The 14,063-nt window shown below is 38.9% G+C and overlaps 2 protein-coding genes across 2 annotated transcripts; both read left to right on the top strand.

Moving 5' to 3' along the window:
• Positions 1-175: 175 nt before the first annotated feature.
• On the top strand, positions 176-14,063 carry LOC110957487 (alanine--glyoxylate aminotransferase 2, mitochondrial). The gene is made up of 14 exons (XM_022203529.2): positions 176-384; positions 1,496-1,584; positions 1,735-1,925; positions 2,029-2,152; positions 2,253-2,347; positions 2,691-2,784; positions 3,191-3,284; positions 3,945-4,045; positions 4,262-4,354; positions 4,935-5,067; positions 5,913-6,001; positions 6,115-6,264; positions 12,057-12,155; positions 12,589-14,063. The coding sequence occupies exons 1-14, from the start codon at positions 291-293 to the stop codon at positions 12,688-12,690; spliced, it is 1,548 nt and encodes a 515-aa protein (XP_022059221.2). The 5' UTR covers positions 176-290; the 3' UTR covers positions 12,691-14,063.
• On the top strand, positions 8,866-10,107 carry LOC110957496 (casein kinase II subunit alpha'-like). Its single transcript, XM_051938597.1, has one exon. It carries the CDS (start codon positions 9,472-9,474, stop codon positions 9,919-9,921), a length of 450 nt encoding a protein of 149 aa, XP_051794557.1. The 5' UTR covers positions 8,866-9,471; the 3' UTR covers positions 9,922-10,107.

The following is a 14,063-nucleotide window of genomic DNA, read 5'->3' as shown; positions in this document are numbered from 1 at the left end:
GACAAAAAGTGTGTGTGTGGGGGGGGGGGGAACACATCCCCACCGTTCCCCAGTTTAGGGGGGACGGTGGGGATGTGTCCCCCCCCCACTTAGTACGTATATATACATAGAGATTGTTTTCATAATGTACCCTATTCTTTGAGTGTGAGTGCGCACGCAGCCTGTGACGTTGTTGATTATCTGACATTCACCGCCCACGAAAATCACTTTTTATCGAGTGAGAACCGAAGTTTGTCTTTCTGAACGCAGAGAGAAGCGGGATATCTGAGTGTTCACTGCAGCTGCTCAGCATGTTTAAAGTTATTTCCTGTCTCAGTGGCCGGACGGTTTTATCTGGACAGTCCTGCTCTCGGCCCAGTTTGGCCAAACTCCACTTGGCAGGTGGTGAGTTAATATGGAAACGACCAGAATCCAGAGCTCACGAGCTGGTTCTGTTTGTGCCGTTTACTCAGCCAGTGCAGAGAGAAGATTCAACTTAAACATTGTGTCTGTCATACTCAAGTCATGTAGAAATGACAGAGATTTGTTAAGTTTTGCCACTTATTTTAAGTCTTGGAATTAACCAAGCACGACTGATTTCATTTGCTGCAAACACAACTTGATAAAATTAGCATTACTGAGCTTAAATTTGCATAATAAGTGCATTTATATCTTTTGTAATTTAGAATTTCAAATTATATATGTATCTAATGTATCATTAGTTAGAAACGTCATTAAATAACATAGGAAGGTAGACCTACACTGTTCAAAATTTTTTTAAAAATGCTTAAAAACAAAAAACACATCAGAAAATGGTGGAACACTTTAATGTTCAACACTATTTAAAAAAACTGATAACATTTTCAGGATTTAATACAGTAAAATTGTGTAATTTTGTTATCAAGTTGTAAAAGAAAAAATTACTATTCATAAAAAAGTTGAATTTTGCAGTGTTTGCTTTTTTGTTTGTTTGTTTTACAGTTAGTGTGTAAATGTATACTTTTATTTCTGTGATTTCTTAGTATACATATTTTTTCTCTTGAATAATGGCACATATCTTTAAGAGGATACATTTTTACTTAGTTAAATGTTGTAAAAAAAAATAGTGGGGCTTTAAGGTCAAACATTGTAAAAGAAAAAAATTGTATTTGTAAAAAAAAAAAGAGTAAACAGGCAGCATTTCCTATCATGTGTTGCACAATTTGAAGTCTAAGGTGAACTTAATGTATTTACATTGTCAGCTAGGTTTTAATCAGGTTACATGCAAATAAGAAAATTGTGAAAGATATGAAAACAATAAAAGCATCAAAAGCAATTATATTTTCACACCTAACGTGTCTCTGTCTGTAAATAACTTTTATCAGTCAAGATGACAGTATTGTGCAATTCACAGGGTGTTTCACAAATGTCACAGAAATGTAATCGATGCCAAACAACACAGTGGGCTAATAGAGTTCCTTAGATAATTACTGTCATTTTGGCCTCTGTCTGAACTGCATTCGCAATTATTTCACAGGTGCATTATGTCAGAAATCAGCCCTCAAATACCCTCCCACAAACTTGCCAGAGATGCCCCCTTGCAAATTCAGTCCACAGGAATACAAGGTAAGAGCAAAATCATCAGGCTTACTATGTCTCTGTTCTGCAAAGTTGGGCCCTGCGTTCTAAAATTACTTCAGTAATAAATGTAAAATGTTTAGAACAGGTAAATACCTCCTTTCCTTTAACTCTTATCTTGTGTTTTTGTCTGTCCAGGGCATGTCAAAAGAACGGATGATGGAGATACGCAGACAGAACTGCAACCCCATGACCATGAAAGTTACATATTATAAGAAACCAGTGTTCATACATAAGGGACGCATGCAGTGGCTGTGGGATGTGGACGGGAGGCGATATCTGGATCTGTTTGCTGGTGTGGCCACCGTCAGTGTGGGTCATTGCCACCCGTAAGGTCCCTTTATTTTCGCTGTGTCACACAGTGAAAGTCTTCATATTTTCTGACATGTTTGCACGTAACTGATTGCTCCTCTCCGATATCCGTGTGCACAGGAAAGTAACAGCAGCTGCCGAGAAGCAGCTGAAGGATCTGTGGCATACCACTAACATCTATGTCTATCCTGCTCTCCATGAGTACTGTGAGAAACTTGCTTCCTACTTACCAGATCCTCTTAAGGTGTGGTGTTGATTTTTTTTTTTTTTAGTTTCAATGAGGCAGAGACATGGACAAATTTAGGCTGTAATGAACATGTGTGCTGGACTGATTCCCTGTCCAGGTGGTCTATCTGACCAACAGTGGCTCAGAGGCCAACGACCTGGCGATGCTGATGGCTCGGCTCTACACAGGCAACTATGATATCATCACTTTCAGGTTGAAGTTTTTCTTTTTTATGGATTGTCAAATTAACCATCTTATATGCATTATAATACTGTAGAAATATTTTTTAAAAATAATAATTCTAATAGTAATGTTTGACATTGCATAACAGTTAAGTAGCATTATGCTATAGCACCGTGCTGGTTTATCCCTTTTGACCTTTTAAATCATGATTTTACACTTTCACAGCCACAGACAGGATAATCACAATCCTCCCCACTGAGGAATAAAAATCATAGTTTGCAGATGTCTATGTCTAGCTCAAAAGCTTGATTGTCAGGAGAAGTTTCTGTAATCCAAATGTCCATAATGTTCCTGGTTTATTTTTCTCTTTCAGAGGATCGTACCACGGTGGCAGCCCTCAGACCATGGGTCTTACTTCCAATGCAGCCTATAAATACCCCATTGCCAATGGTTTAGGCTGCACAAATGTTTGTATTACAAAATGCAGTATCTGATGCAGCACATTAGATTTTCGGTTTTAATAAACAAAGAAAATGAACAGATGAATGTATCATAAACATCTGTAAAAGACAGGAGAAGCTGTATTGTGCTTATGCTCTCATAGAATCATAAAGAACACATGCGCACATCTATAAACATACACAAATGCTTAATGTTGCATCTGCAGATTACGTTCCAGCAATACACATCTAAGTTTGAAATGCACTGCACATATTTACAGTTCCCTCTGCATGTACACGTACTAATTACTTCTTGCGACATTTTGCATTCACTGTATGTATTCACTTGAAATACTAGAAGTGAATTGTGCTTCATGAGGATTTCTAGGTGCCTCTTAAGTTAACTCAGCGGACTCGCTTTCTGCCTCAACAGACCATGTGTCCTGATGTGTTCAGAGGTCCATGGGGAGGAAACCACTGCAGGGACTCTCCTATACAGACCATCAGACAGTGTAGCTGTGCCGAAGGTACACAAGCACACCTGTGACTAAACACTGTTCTTACAAACCACTAAAAAGAATAACCATTGTTTGTGAGAATAAACAATCCTGTGCTAGAGAATTTATGTTTTACCTGGCTCTAAACTCAGATACACGTCTCCATAATGAATTAAAATGTCTGTTTTAACTAAATTATATGTAGAGTTTAAATTCACAAATTGGATCTCTTTTGATAAAATATGCCACAGAGTCATGAGAGAACAGCAGATCGGTTGTGACCCTGAAAATGAGGCAGAATGCATGTTGAATTCGCAACAAAAAGTTCAAAGTCTCCCACTGTTGATCATTTATCTCCTTTAACCTTTTGCTACTTTCAGGACTGTTAGTTTATATAGTATGTTAATACCTCAGCTAAAGGGTTTACCTGGAAATAGTCAGGATGTTAGCATATCTACGTGACTGTCCTTAACAAACAACCATCACGCAGAAATGTATCAATCATCAATAACCCAGCTACCAAATCTCAGCACTCAAAATAATTAAAGCCTCATAGAGCAGTCAAATATAGGTTATTTTGTTGGCCTTAACATCATTTATTCACTGTGGTGTGAGATTTGTTACTAGTTTCTCACATACGCTAATGTCTGTGTTAGTTTTATCCAAACTACTTGTCTTTGTTTTACACAGGTCAATGCATGGCAAATGAACAGTATATTAGACAGCTCCAAGAGACATTGGTTACAAGTGTCCCAAGTAGAATTGCTGCTTTCTTCGGAGAGCCGATTCAGGTACTGTATTCAGTGATGAAGTGCTACAGGAAGTCTAATCATAGAATCAACACTTTGTGAATCTCCCTCATATCCATGTCTGTTGCTAATCTGTTGTATGTTACCATTCTATTTACTGCAAGAAGAAAGACTTCTGTCATTATATTATCCAGGTTTGTTTTGGTTTGCATTGATTAAGACGGTGTTGTGGGATGTGACTGTGTCTGGTTCATGCAGGGAGTCGGAGGAGCTGTGCAATACCCCAAAAACTACCTCAAGGAGGCCTACAAACTTGTAAGAGAGAGAGGAGGAGTCTGCATTGCTGATGAGGTTAGACACTCTTTTTTGGATAAACTCTCTGTTTACAATTTAAAATGCTTAAAACCTGACACAGATTACTGTATTGTGCTAAAAACAGCTGACTGGTGCTACACGAGTGCAAAGAAGTAAAGCTATGGTCGTAGAAACCAAAACAATGAGTGGAAAGATGTTAAAAGGCATCATGGAGTTGATGAGAACAGCAGTGTTAGATATTTCTAAGTGAATTGGCTTTGAGTAGCTTGTTATCATTTGAACTATTGGTAATATATAAAAATTCATCAATGCAGCTTTAAAAATTTAAACACCTACTGCTTAATATGTCAGAAAGTCAGTGTTAGAATAGAGTTACGACTTATACTAACAAAAATAAAGTTATCTTGAAAGATGAAGTATTTCTGCACATGTGGGCTGTTAGTCTTTGATGAAGTTACCATGTTGGGCCAAGGAGATAAAGCCAACACCATACTGCATGGCTCTCTGAGGTTAAGCACTAATGGACTGCCATGTCGTCTTTAAGTATGTTTCCATCTCAGTAACACTTCTGAATAAAGATGTAAATGAAGTTAATCATGTGTTCTGCACCGGACAGGTTCAGACTGGATTTGGGCGAACTGGGACGCATTTCTGGGGTTTCCAAGGGCATGACGTCATTCCTGATATGGTCACAATGGCAAAGGGCATCGGCAATGGATTCCCAATGGGAGCTGTGGTTACAACACCTGGTGAGATGAAAATGCAAGACACAAAACCCTTGTTTAAAAGTCTGCTTGTATATGAATGATTAATAAATAGTTAGAAAGAAAGACTGTGTATGTAGTTGAATGTTTTTCAATATTGTCACAATTAAACTGGTGAGAAGCTTGACAGGAGGTGTGACAAGCTCTGTTTTTGAGTAATGCATTGCACAGATTTATGAGTTGTGAGCTAAAGGCAACACCAACTGATAGAGCTGGAGGTTTTATGCATAATGAAGAGCAGATAACTGATAACAGACTCTTATGTTATTGAGTATTTGAACTATTTTAGGCAGTTCCTGGTGCTAGGCAGACCAGAAATGATGCTATACATGTGCGCAAATGAAATTATAGTTCTCAGGTTATGAGTCACTGCTTTAGCCAGGCTATAAAATCAGGTACAGCACAGGTTGTAGAGAACAGTCAGGCTGTTTCTGGCAACATTCGTAGCTGGAGACCTGTTCTGTTAATAATTAGCAGATGTGCTGACAAGATGAGCTGTCTATATCGTCATCTGTATCTTCCTTTGTTTACATTCAATCTCAACTGAAGTCTTGTTTACCAAAGAGTATCCTCATGTCGTCCAGCTTCTATTTCTGGCAACAAATGTGTGATCACAGGTTGCTTCTTGTGTTATTTGTTGAGGTAGTTGCCATAATGTGTTCTAAGTAATAAACCTGACTTCCTTTTTATGCCATCGTTAAGTCCTTCTTGGTCACATTTTTACAGGTATTTTTGATGCAGGCAGTTTCAGTTATAATTTGGTTGAGGATAAATAATTTGAAGCTGCATTGTTTGGAGGTATAAGCTTGTTTATTCATGTGTGTTTTCAGAAATTGCCGCTTCATTCGCCAAGGGGGTTCACTTCAACACCTTCGGAGGAAATCCCGTGGCTTGTGCCGTTGGTTCATCGGTGTTAGATGTAAGAACTCTTCTTTATTCTCTGCAATCTGTTATATTCTTCAGCTGGGAATGGAATCTGTAGGTTCATAGCTGCACAATAAATTTGAACTGAGTGCATTTTTACTTAAACAGGTCATCAAAGAGGACGGCACACAGAAGATCAGTCTCGACGTGGGCACTTATCTGATGACAGAGCTGGCTAAACTCAGAGACAAGTACGAAGTCATTGGTGACGTCCGTGGAAAAGGCCTGCAGATTGGAGTGGAAATGGTCAAAGACAAGGTTTGTAACAGAAGTGACACTCGGCTGTCCTCACATGCTTGTAAAACGTGTGTGTGTGCGTTTTGCCTCCTGGGGGCATGGTTCAGCAGTGCCCCAGTTAAAGATTAGCAGCAGCAGTGACCATCTTTAACTGAGAACAGGACAAACTCACCAGAAGTGCATACTTCTGCCTCAAGTTGGTGTTTTTCGTCTAATATTTTAAAAGAGCCCACAAAGGGGAGAAGCCTGACTGAAAATTCTGATAAAATAAGACAGTAGATGTGAGCTGTTTTTTCAGATTGTGACGCATCATTTGTGTGCACCAGTTCTGACCCTTATTAGTAAAAATAAATGTGCAAAACATTCAGGCAGCAGCTTCTCACATTCAGCCGGTGCTTATTAAGTAGGGTCGTAAAAGGAGTCAAACTAATTAAACTAGCTACTTCTGTTACTTAACCTACCGACCCCCAAGCAGCATCAGGGTATTTCTTTGCTCCTATGATATTTTTATTCACTGCAAGACAATTTTTCACTGCAATATAACATCCTGCATCTCTATGGAAGCAGAACGACCAGAAAAAAAAAGAAAATGTTTTTTGTGCAGTATGATACAGTTAAAATGACAAATCATATTTGTGATACAAAAATTGGTAAAAAGGACCATATGATAAAAGATAATATAATCCTTTACTGCTCCCCATGCCTGGGGAAGTTCATATTGATACAGAAGCAAACATATTTACATCAGCAAATAAACATAATCACAATATGTGCAAGGATAAAAAAAATTAAAATGGATAAATACAGCATTAACACACTGTAGACAACAGCAATATAAATTTAAAAGTGCAAAGATGCAGCAGTGCAAGAATTGCTGTGCACATTTTTTATAGTTTGAGATGATATGATGTAGTCCGGTTTATGCTAACATCAGCCAGTGATGCTGATGTTGTACAGTCTTACAGCAGATGGTATGAATGATCTGCGGTAGTGCCCCTTCTTGCAGAGTGGATGTCTTAGTGTGCTGCTGAAGGAGCTGCTTAAAGCCCTCACAGTCAGAGTGGGCGAGAAGCATTGCCCATGATGGATGTGAGCTTGGCCAACATCCTCTTCTCACCCACCTCCTCTATGGAGTCCAGGACAGAACCAGCTGTCCTGACCAATCAGTTCAGTCTCTTTCTGTGCTACCTGCTCCCCAGCAGACCACTGCATTTAAAAGAGCAGACACTACCACATATGTACAAGATATTTTCCAAGTGACCATAAATGTTAACGCTACTGAAAAAAAATAGAGCTTCACATGCTATAGATTATACAGTCATAAAAATAAAAAAAAGTCTGACCACATGGAAAAGTCAGTTAAAGCCTGGATGGAGAACCAGAACATTGAAACCATGCCTTGGCCTGCTCAATCACCAGATCTAAATCAATTTGAAAACCTGTGAAAAATCAAATGCAAAATGGAGAACCACAAGCAAAAAACAAAGAACAACAATGTCAAGCTGGTTTGAGAGCATGTCAAGACACATGGCTGCAGTCATCAAAACCAATAGTTATGCAATCAAGTACTAACTACTGTGTGTGTGTGTGTGGCATGTGCCTAAAACAGACAGAAAAGAAAACACAGAATGCTTAAAAGCTGTTTTTGGCAGCACAATGCCATAGCTACTGACACAAGAACTTAAGTGATTTTGGTTCTTATTAAGAAAGCCATGGATAATGTCTAGATATCAGCTCTGAAATTAAACTCGTATGAGCTATTTTTGTTGTTATCATTATATTTGTCCAAACAAATGTACCTTTAGTTGTACCAAGCATTAAAATGAACAAAACAAGGGAGGAGGGGGGGTCTAATAATTTTTTTCCATGACTGTCTGTTCAAGATATTTTCCAAGTGCCCATTAATGTTACCACTACTGAAAGAGATTCACACGCTATAGATTATTTCCGCACTACTCTACACATCAACTCCAAGTAAGTAAAGTTTATTTATATAGCACTTTTCGCAGATATAAAAAGCACAAAGTGCTTTACATTAAAAGAAACATAAGCCCCCACGATGTAAAGCCACATTGCTCATAAAAATCACACACACACACACACACACACAAAATAAAAAAAAATCACACACTACAAAGATATTTCACCATGCTGAATGTATCTAACATCTTGCTCCACTGTGTATCGTTTGAACCATGCTGTATTTATCTTATTGATGTGCATGTTTTCTTTTCCTCTCACTCTCCCTCCTGTGGGCTCCGTGTAAACATAACCTGCAGTACACCTAGAAATAAATCCTCTTCATGTAACTGTCGGTCACAGCTGACTCCGTCATGACATTTCAGTTCCTCTGAGGAGCGCAATTTTAAAAAATTTTAAAGCCTCTATTGCAAACCAACCCATTTTTGAATGACACGTGAAGAAGAAAGTAATTTTGATGAAATACCACAATTTTAAGCTCAAGATTTTTGGTTCTATTTCCTGACAGAACCACACTTCTCATGATATTTTCACAGAGTGGTGGGAAGTTAGAAATCTGGCAGTTGTTTCTGTTTTTACAGATTCTGGCTCTGATAAGTAGCCCAAATTTGGTGATTTCTTTATTTTTTTATTTAAGAAAACACACCTACCCACAGTTTGGGGTTCAGATGGTTAACTTTAGGAAACATGCTTCAAATTCAACAGGACTGCTGCACTCAGCCAAAGATGCAGCTGTAGAATAACCACACTTTATAAAGTTAAATTGCACTTATTAATCTCAGTGATCTCAGTGATCATTTTAGATTAAACCTCAAAGAGACTTTGATTGAACAAAGTCGGTCAGCCTGTTAGCTGAAAGTAATCAATTCTGACCTCAGTTTCCACAAAAAGAAAAACTTGAAACCATGAATTGGTCTACATGAAAACCTTAATTACCTATTTTACCAATTTAACAAATGTGAGCATTAAACGGTGAAGTTAAGGTGTGTTTAGGGCATTAGATTACTACAGCAAATGAAGAGGATTATGGTGAAAAAAGGGTAGTTGGTGATTAGCGAATGATCTAAAGTTCTGGATCAGTGGTTTGGGTTCATGATCAATATGCATATCAATAAACAGAATTGACTTCTGTTATGAAGTTATTGCAGCATCAACCCGATCTGGAGCAGAAGGAGGTTGGTTTGATTAGAGCCTCCTTCGGCTGGAACAGCTGTGGTTGAGCCGGAAACTTCTTCATGAAGGGTTAGCATGGTTCCTCCTCGCAGTCTGGAGAACCTGCGAGGAGGAACCGACATCATCCGATTGGTGGACACAGTCAAAGACCCGGTGTCCAGAATTCCAGCGCTGGTCTTTGAATGCATCAATAACACAGACTTCAAGGAGTTGTACCAGAAGTTGACAGATTATGATATCCGTTTCTACATGTATGAACTACTGAAGGCTCTGGACTACTGTCACAGTATGGGAATCATGCACCGTGACGTCAAACCCCACAATGTGATGATTGACCACCAGTTGAGAAAGCTACGCCTTATAGACTGGGGCCTGGCAGAGTTCTACCATCCATCGCAGGAGTACAATGTCAGAGTGGCCTCCAGATACTTCAAAGGTCCAGAACTGCTGGTGGATTACCAGATGTACGACTACAGTCTAGACATGTGGAGTCTGGGCTGCATGTTGGCCAGTATGATCTCTTAGACACTGAGTTTCTCCCAGAGTTTCATGATAAACCTAGAGCCATAGATACTAGATGGCTTCACGGTTACATAGGTGTTCAGTTTTTACTTTTTCACCCTGCAGCTTGACCACGATCGCAGTTTGAGTTTTACTTCAACTTTTTTTGTAAAGTTTTCTCCCCTTCGCCCCACACCAGAGCTCCTCGGCCACAGTTTTCTTTTTTTTTTTTTTACTTTGAGTTGAGTTTACTCTGAGTTGATCTTGTCATAGAGCTTCAGTACATACAGGATGCGGTCTTTGATGGTTTCCAGGGTGAGAGGGGGCAGGTCGCCATACTGTCGGCACAGCACACCCACCGAGGGGGTTGGCAACAAAGGTATCAGTGGTGATTTAGTCCCGACACCACCGGACCATCTGATGGCACTAGATGGCACTGTGGGTTTCCCCATTCTGTGTTGTGTCCAAGGTGGCAGAAGGTCTAGAATCTTCACAAGTGGGGTGTTTGCTACCTGGGTTGACCTTTCAACTTGGCATTCCAAAGAGAGCCACGCTGTGTCCACTACACAGCAGAACAAGCATCAATCCAACACTGCCGGACAGTCAGAGAATCTCCGTAGTCCTCCCTAAAGAAACCATCCCCCAGTTCAATTTTTTTTTCATATCATGTTCATCTATTAGGTAGATCTAAATTCAGAAGTAGTTCTGAATCAGTTGCTGTGTCCATATATATATATATATATATATATATATATATATATATATATATTATTACTGTGCATAGCAAACATCAAGTTATATCATCCTATTTTCAGGCTGCAAGTTGTGAAGAGTAATTCTTGGCTGCTGCTCGTAAACTGTTCATCTTCTCAAGCTACAAATTTCAAGATTAAACAAATGAATTCAATGCTGGATCTAGATTTGATAAAATGCTGAAGTCTTGACTACAATATCAAAACATGAAGAAATTCTCCACAGTTTGAAATGGCATGGATTAATTAAGCACAATGAATTCCTGTCCTTTTTAATACACCTTGCTGTATGTATTAAAATTCTTTAATTGTCTTCTGTTAGGTCAGTTTCCCCTCTGTGATGTATCTATACTACACTGTAATTTTAACAGAGAGAAAGGGAAAAGAAGGGGAAAGGGAAGGGAAGGGGAAGAGGAGGAAGGAGTAGAGAAGGGGGAAGAGGAGAAAGAAAGGAAAGAGGGAGAAGGGGAGAAGAAGGAAGGTGAGAGGAGGGAGGAAGAAAAGGAGGGAGAAGAGAGAGAGAGAGAGAGAAAAAAGAGCAAGACAGACAAATAAACAAACACATCTCTAAAAGGCTATCTGGCCTCATTGGCACCGAGTTGGTGGCACCTGTTTTTGAATTCATTGAGGATTGGTGGGTGAGGGAACAAAGGAGCATGTCTGTCCTGTGTGTGTGTGTGTGGGGGTATGTGTGTTTGTGTAAATGTGTACACTTACGTATGTCATTGTAAATTGTGTTGATATATGTATGTGTTTATGGACCCCCTTGAAAATGAGATGCTACATCTCAAGGGGCATTCCATTAATAAACTTTAACTTAACAGTAACTGTTTAAAAACAACAGAAGCATTAATGATATTTCTTCCTAACTCCTAATTTATTCTGTTTATGTAATCTTCAACTGGAATGTGCCATTAACAGGGATTTTGTCTTATCCTTTTTAGAGCTGTGCATGTTTATTCTGTCACCCAACACCTTGAAACTAAAGTACCATATTATATATTGACCATGGAGAAATGGTGCATCTCCCCACTCCACATTCAGTGTGAAAAATACTATCCAGGATATTGAATTAAAGTTCAAATTACATACCGATTGTCCAGCACAAGGCATTCATTACCCCTCCATTGCATAATTTCTGCTGCTGTGTTTAAAGGGCCTGATTTCTAGACATTTGGCATCGTTAGCCTGGAAAATTGTTGCCGTCAGTGTCTAATAGTGGGAATTGTATGCACAAGCTGGCCTGGCCAGTTTTCACATGTAGCCTCTCAAGCAAATTAGCAATTAGAGGTCAGATGCTATGAGCCACAATCAGATAATTATTGGACACTAGGAGATGGACAGTGTTTAAGTTAATTTCTGTGGTTACTGTGAAATCCAGTCACATCCATCTTCTGTCATCTACAGGCCAGCAGAGATCCGCTGCCTCCTGAGGCGATGTCAGAGATCTTTGAGGATGTCAAGGACATGGGAGTCCTGCTCGGGAAAGGAGGACTCTACGGACAGGTAATGGCACTTCTGTCTCTCTCTTAGTGGATTTTATTTGCACCTACATCCAGTCTTCAAATTATAAAATTAAACACACAGCTTCACATCTATTTTTCTTACCGTTTCTCCTTGCAAAGACCCACTTTGCTTTTGGTAATGGCTCAACAAAAAGATTCATACATTAAAATACAGAACATTTTAGCATCATTTTGTGACCATTTGAGAATTGTAAAATTAAGTTTAAAACGCAAAACTAACTCCAGCTTTCACACTAAAGCCTCTAGTAACTACAGTCACCTGGAATTCCTTACCCTTTAAAATTTGTGTTATGAATATATAGCCAGTTTTACTGTCTGCACCAATGTCTGTATAAGGCACCTTAATCTGCTTTTATAAATGTCTGGAATTAGCATCTCTAATTTTGCTTTGTAATTTTTTTCCAACACTTTAGATCTTCCGCATTAAACCACCCATGTGCATCACGATGGAAGACGCAGATTTCTTTTTGGCAGTTTTTGATAAGTCCATCCACAACTACATGGAAAAGCAATGAAAGCCAGATACCAGTCAGATGAATAACTTGGTGCCAAGGACTAGGGCCCCATCGATATGGATTTTTTGAGGCCGATGCAGATTCTGATATTTGGCAGAAAAAAAAATTCCAATAACCAATTAACTGGCTGATTAATTTAAAAAAATATATAATGAATAAAATAACTTCTTTTTTTGGTCCCTTAACGCTACAACAACAAAGATTAACAAAGTTTAACAATACTTTCTCCTTTACTATTTGCTTAACTTTACAACAGAGAAGAATTTAAGTACAAAAACATGCAACAAAGCATCAAACCTCTGGGAAATTACATAACCCTAAAAAAAAAAAAAGTCAATTTCTAAACATGTTATGAAATACATCTTGTCTTGTACTTCTTGTTGCTGCAAATTAGACGTAGGTTATGTAAATATATACTGTATATAAGCAAAATAATGAGTGAAGTTACTGGCAAAACATATATATGCAGCCCTGTGATGCCCTATAGCGTTAAATCACATTTTCTCTACTTCATTATTTTCTTTGCCATCAAGTATGGACTCATATGAATCAAAGTAAAAACCAGAGACTCCTTTCTCAGATGTAAAACATGTCATCTTTGACAGACTTGCAGTTTAAATGTATAGTGGTCACAAATAGTCCGACACTAATGTTACTCCATAACAACACACAGTGAGTTACTATTATAGCCTGTGTCACTGTGTTCTAGTATATTTTGACAACGTAAAACTGAGTGGCATCATGGCGGTTGTTGAACAGAGAGTAATGTTAATCATTTTACCTGAATAAACCTCCTCTGCGTTCACATGGCTTCTCCTTAAATATGCCTCAACATGCTGTGTATGTGACCACAACAACGACCACCACGGTGACTCCTCCAAATGGCCATCCAGACTATTGCACGAGAGCCTTATGTTGCAGTTGTTTCAGGTTTGTCTTTTAGCTGCTTGAGGTGGACATAGCTCGGCCTCTCGTTTCAAAAATCTTCCGCCGTGCTGCAACCAGTCCCTGCTCTCCTTGCTGCACACGCAGCAACATGCAACTGAAATTCTTCTCTTTTATAAGACTCACTGAGTGGCGGATTTATTGCTCCTGCGTTCGGAGCCAAATATCACAGATACACACTGTGCCAACATGCAGCTGACGGAGTGATGAACGGTTGCTCTGTACTCAAATATTTTTGAAAATTATGTTATTTCTGCAGTTACTTGCTGGCTTTGGGCCCTACCAAGGACCAAATGTTCGTGTACCATAATTTTTTACTGGCAGAAACATCCCTGTAAATGTTATTACTATTATGTTAAATATGATGTTGCGCTCAGCAAAGTTGGACCTGCTGGACTGTCAATGTTAATAAAAAGAGTTACATCGTC

This window comes from Acanthochromis polyacanthus, chromosome 18 (assembly GCF_021347895.1).
Source record: "Acanthochromis polyacanthus isolate Apoly-LR-REF ecotype Palm Island chromosome 18, KAUST_Apoly_ChrSc, whole genome shotgun sequence".
Lineage (NCBI taxonomy): Eukaryota > Metazoa > Chordata > Actinopteri > Pomacentridae > Acanthochromis > Acanthochromis polyacanthus.
Note: the sequence above shows the minus strand (reverse complement) of the source record. Positions and strands in the feature narration are given on the sequence as shown.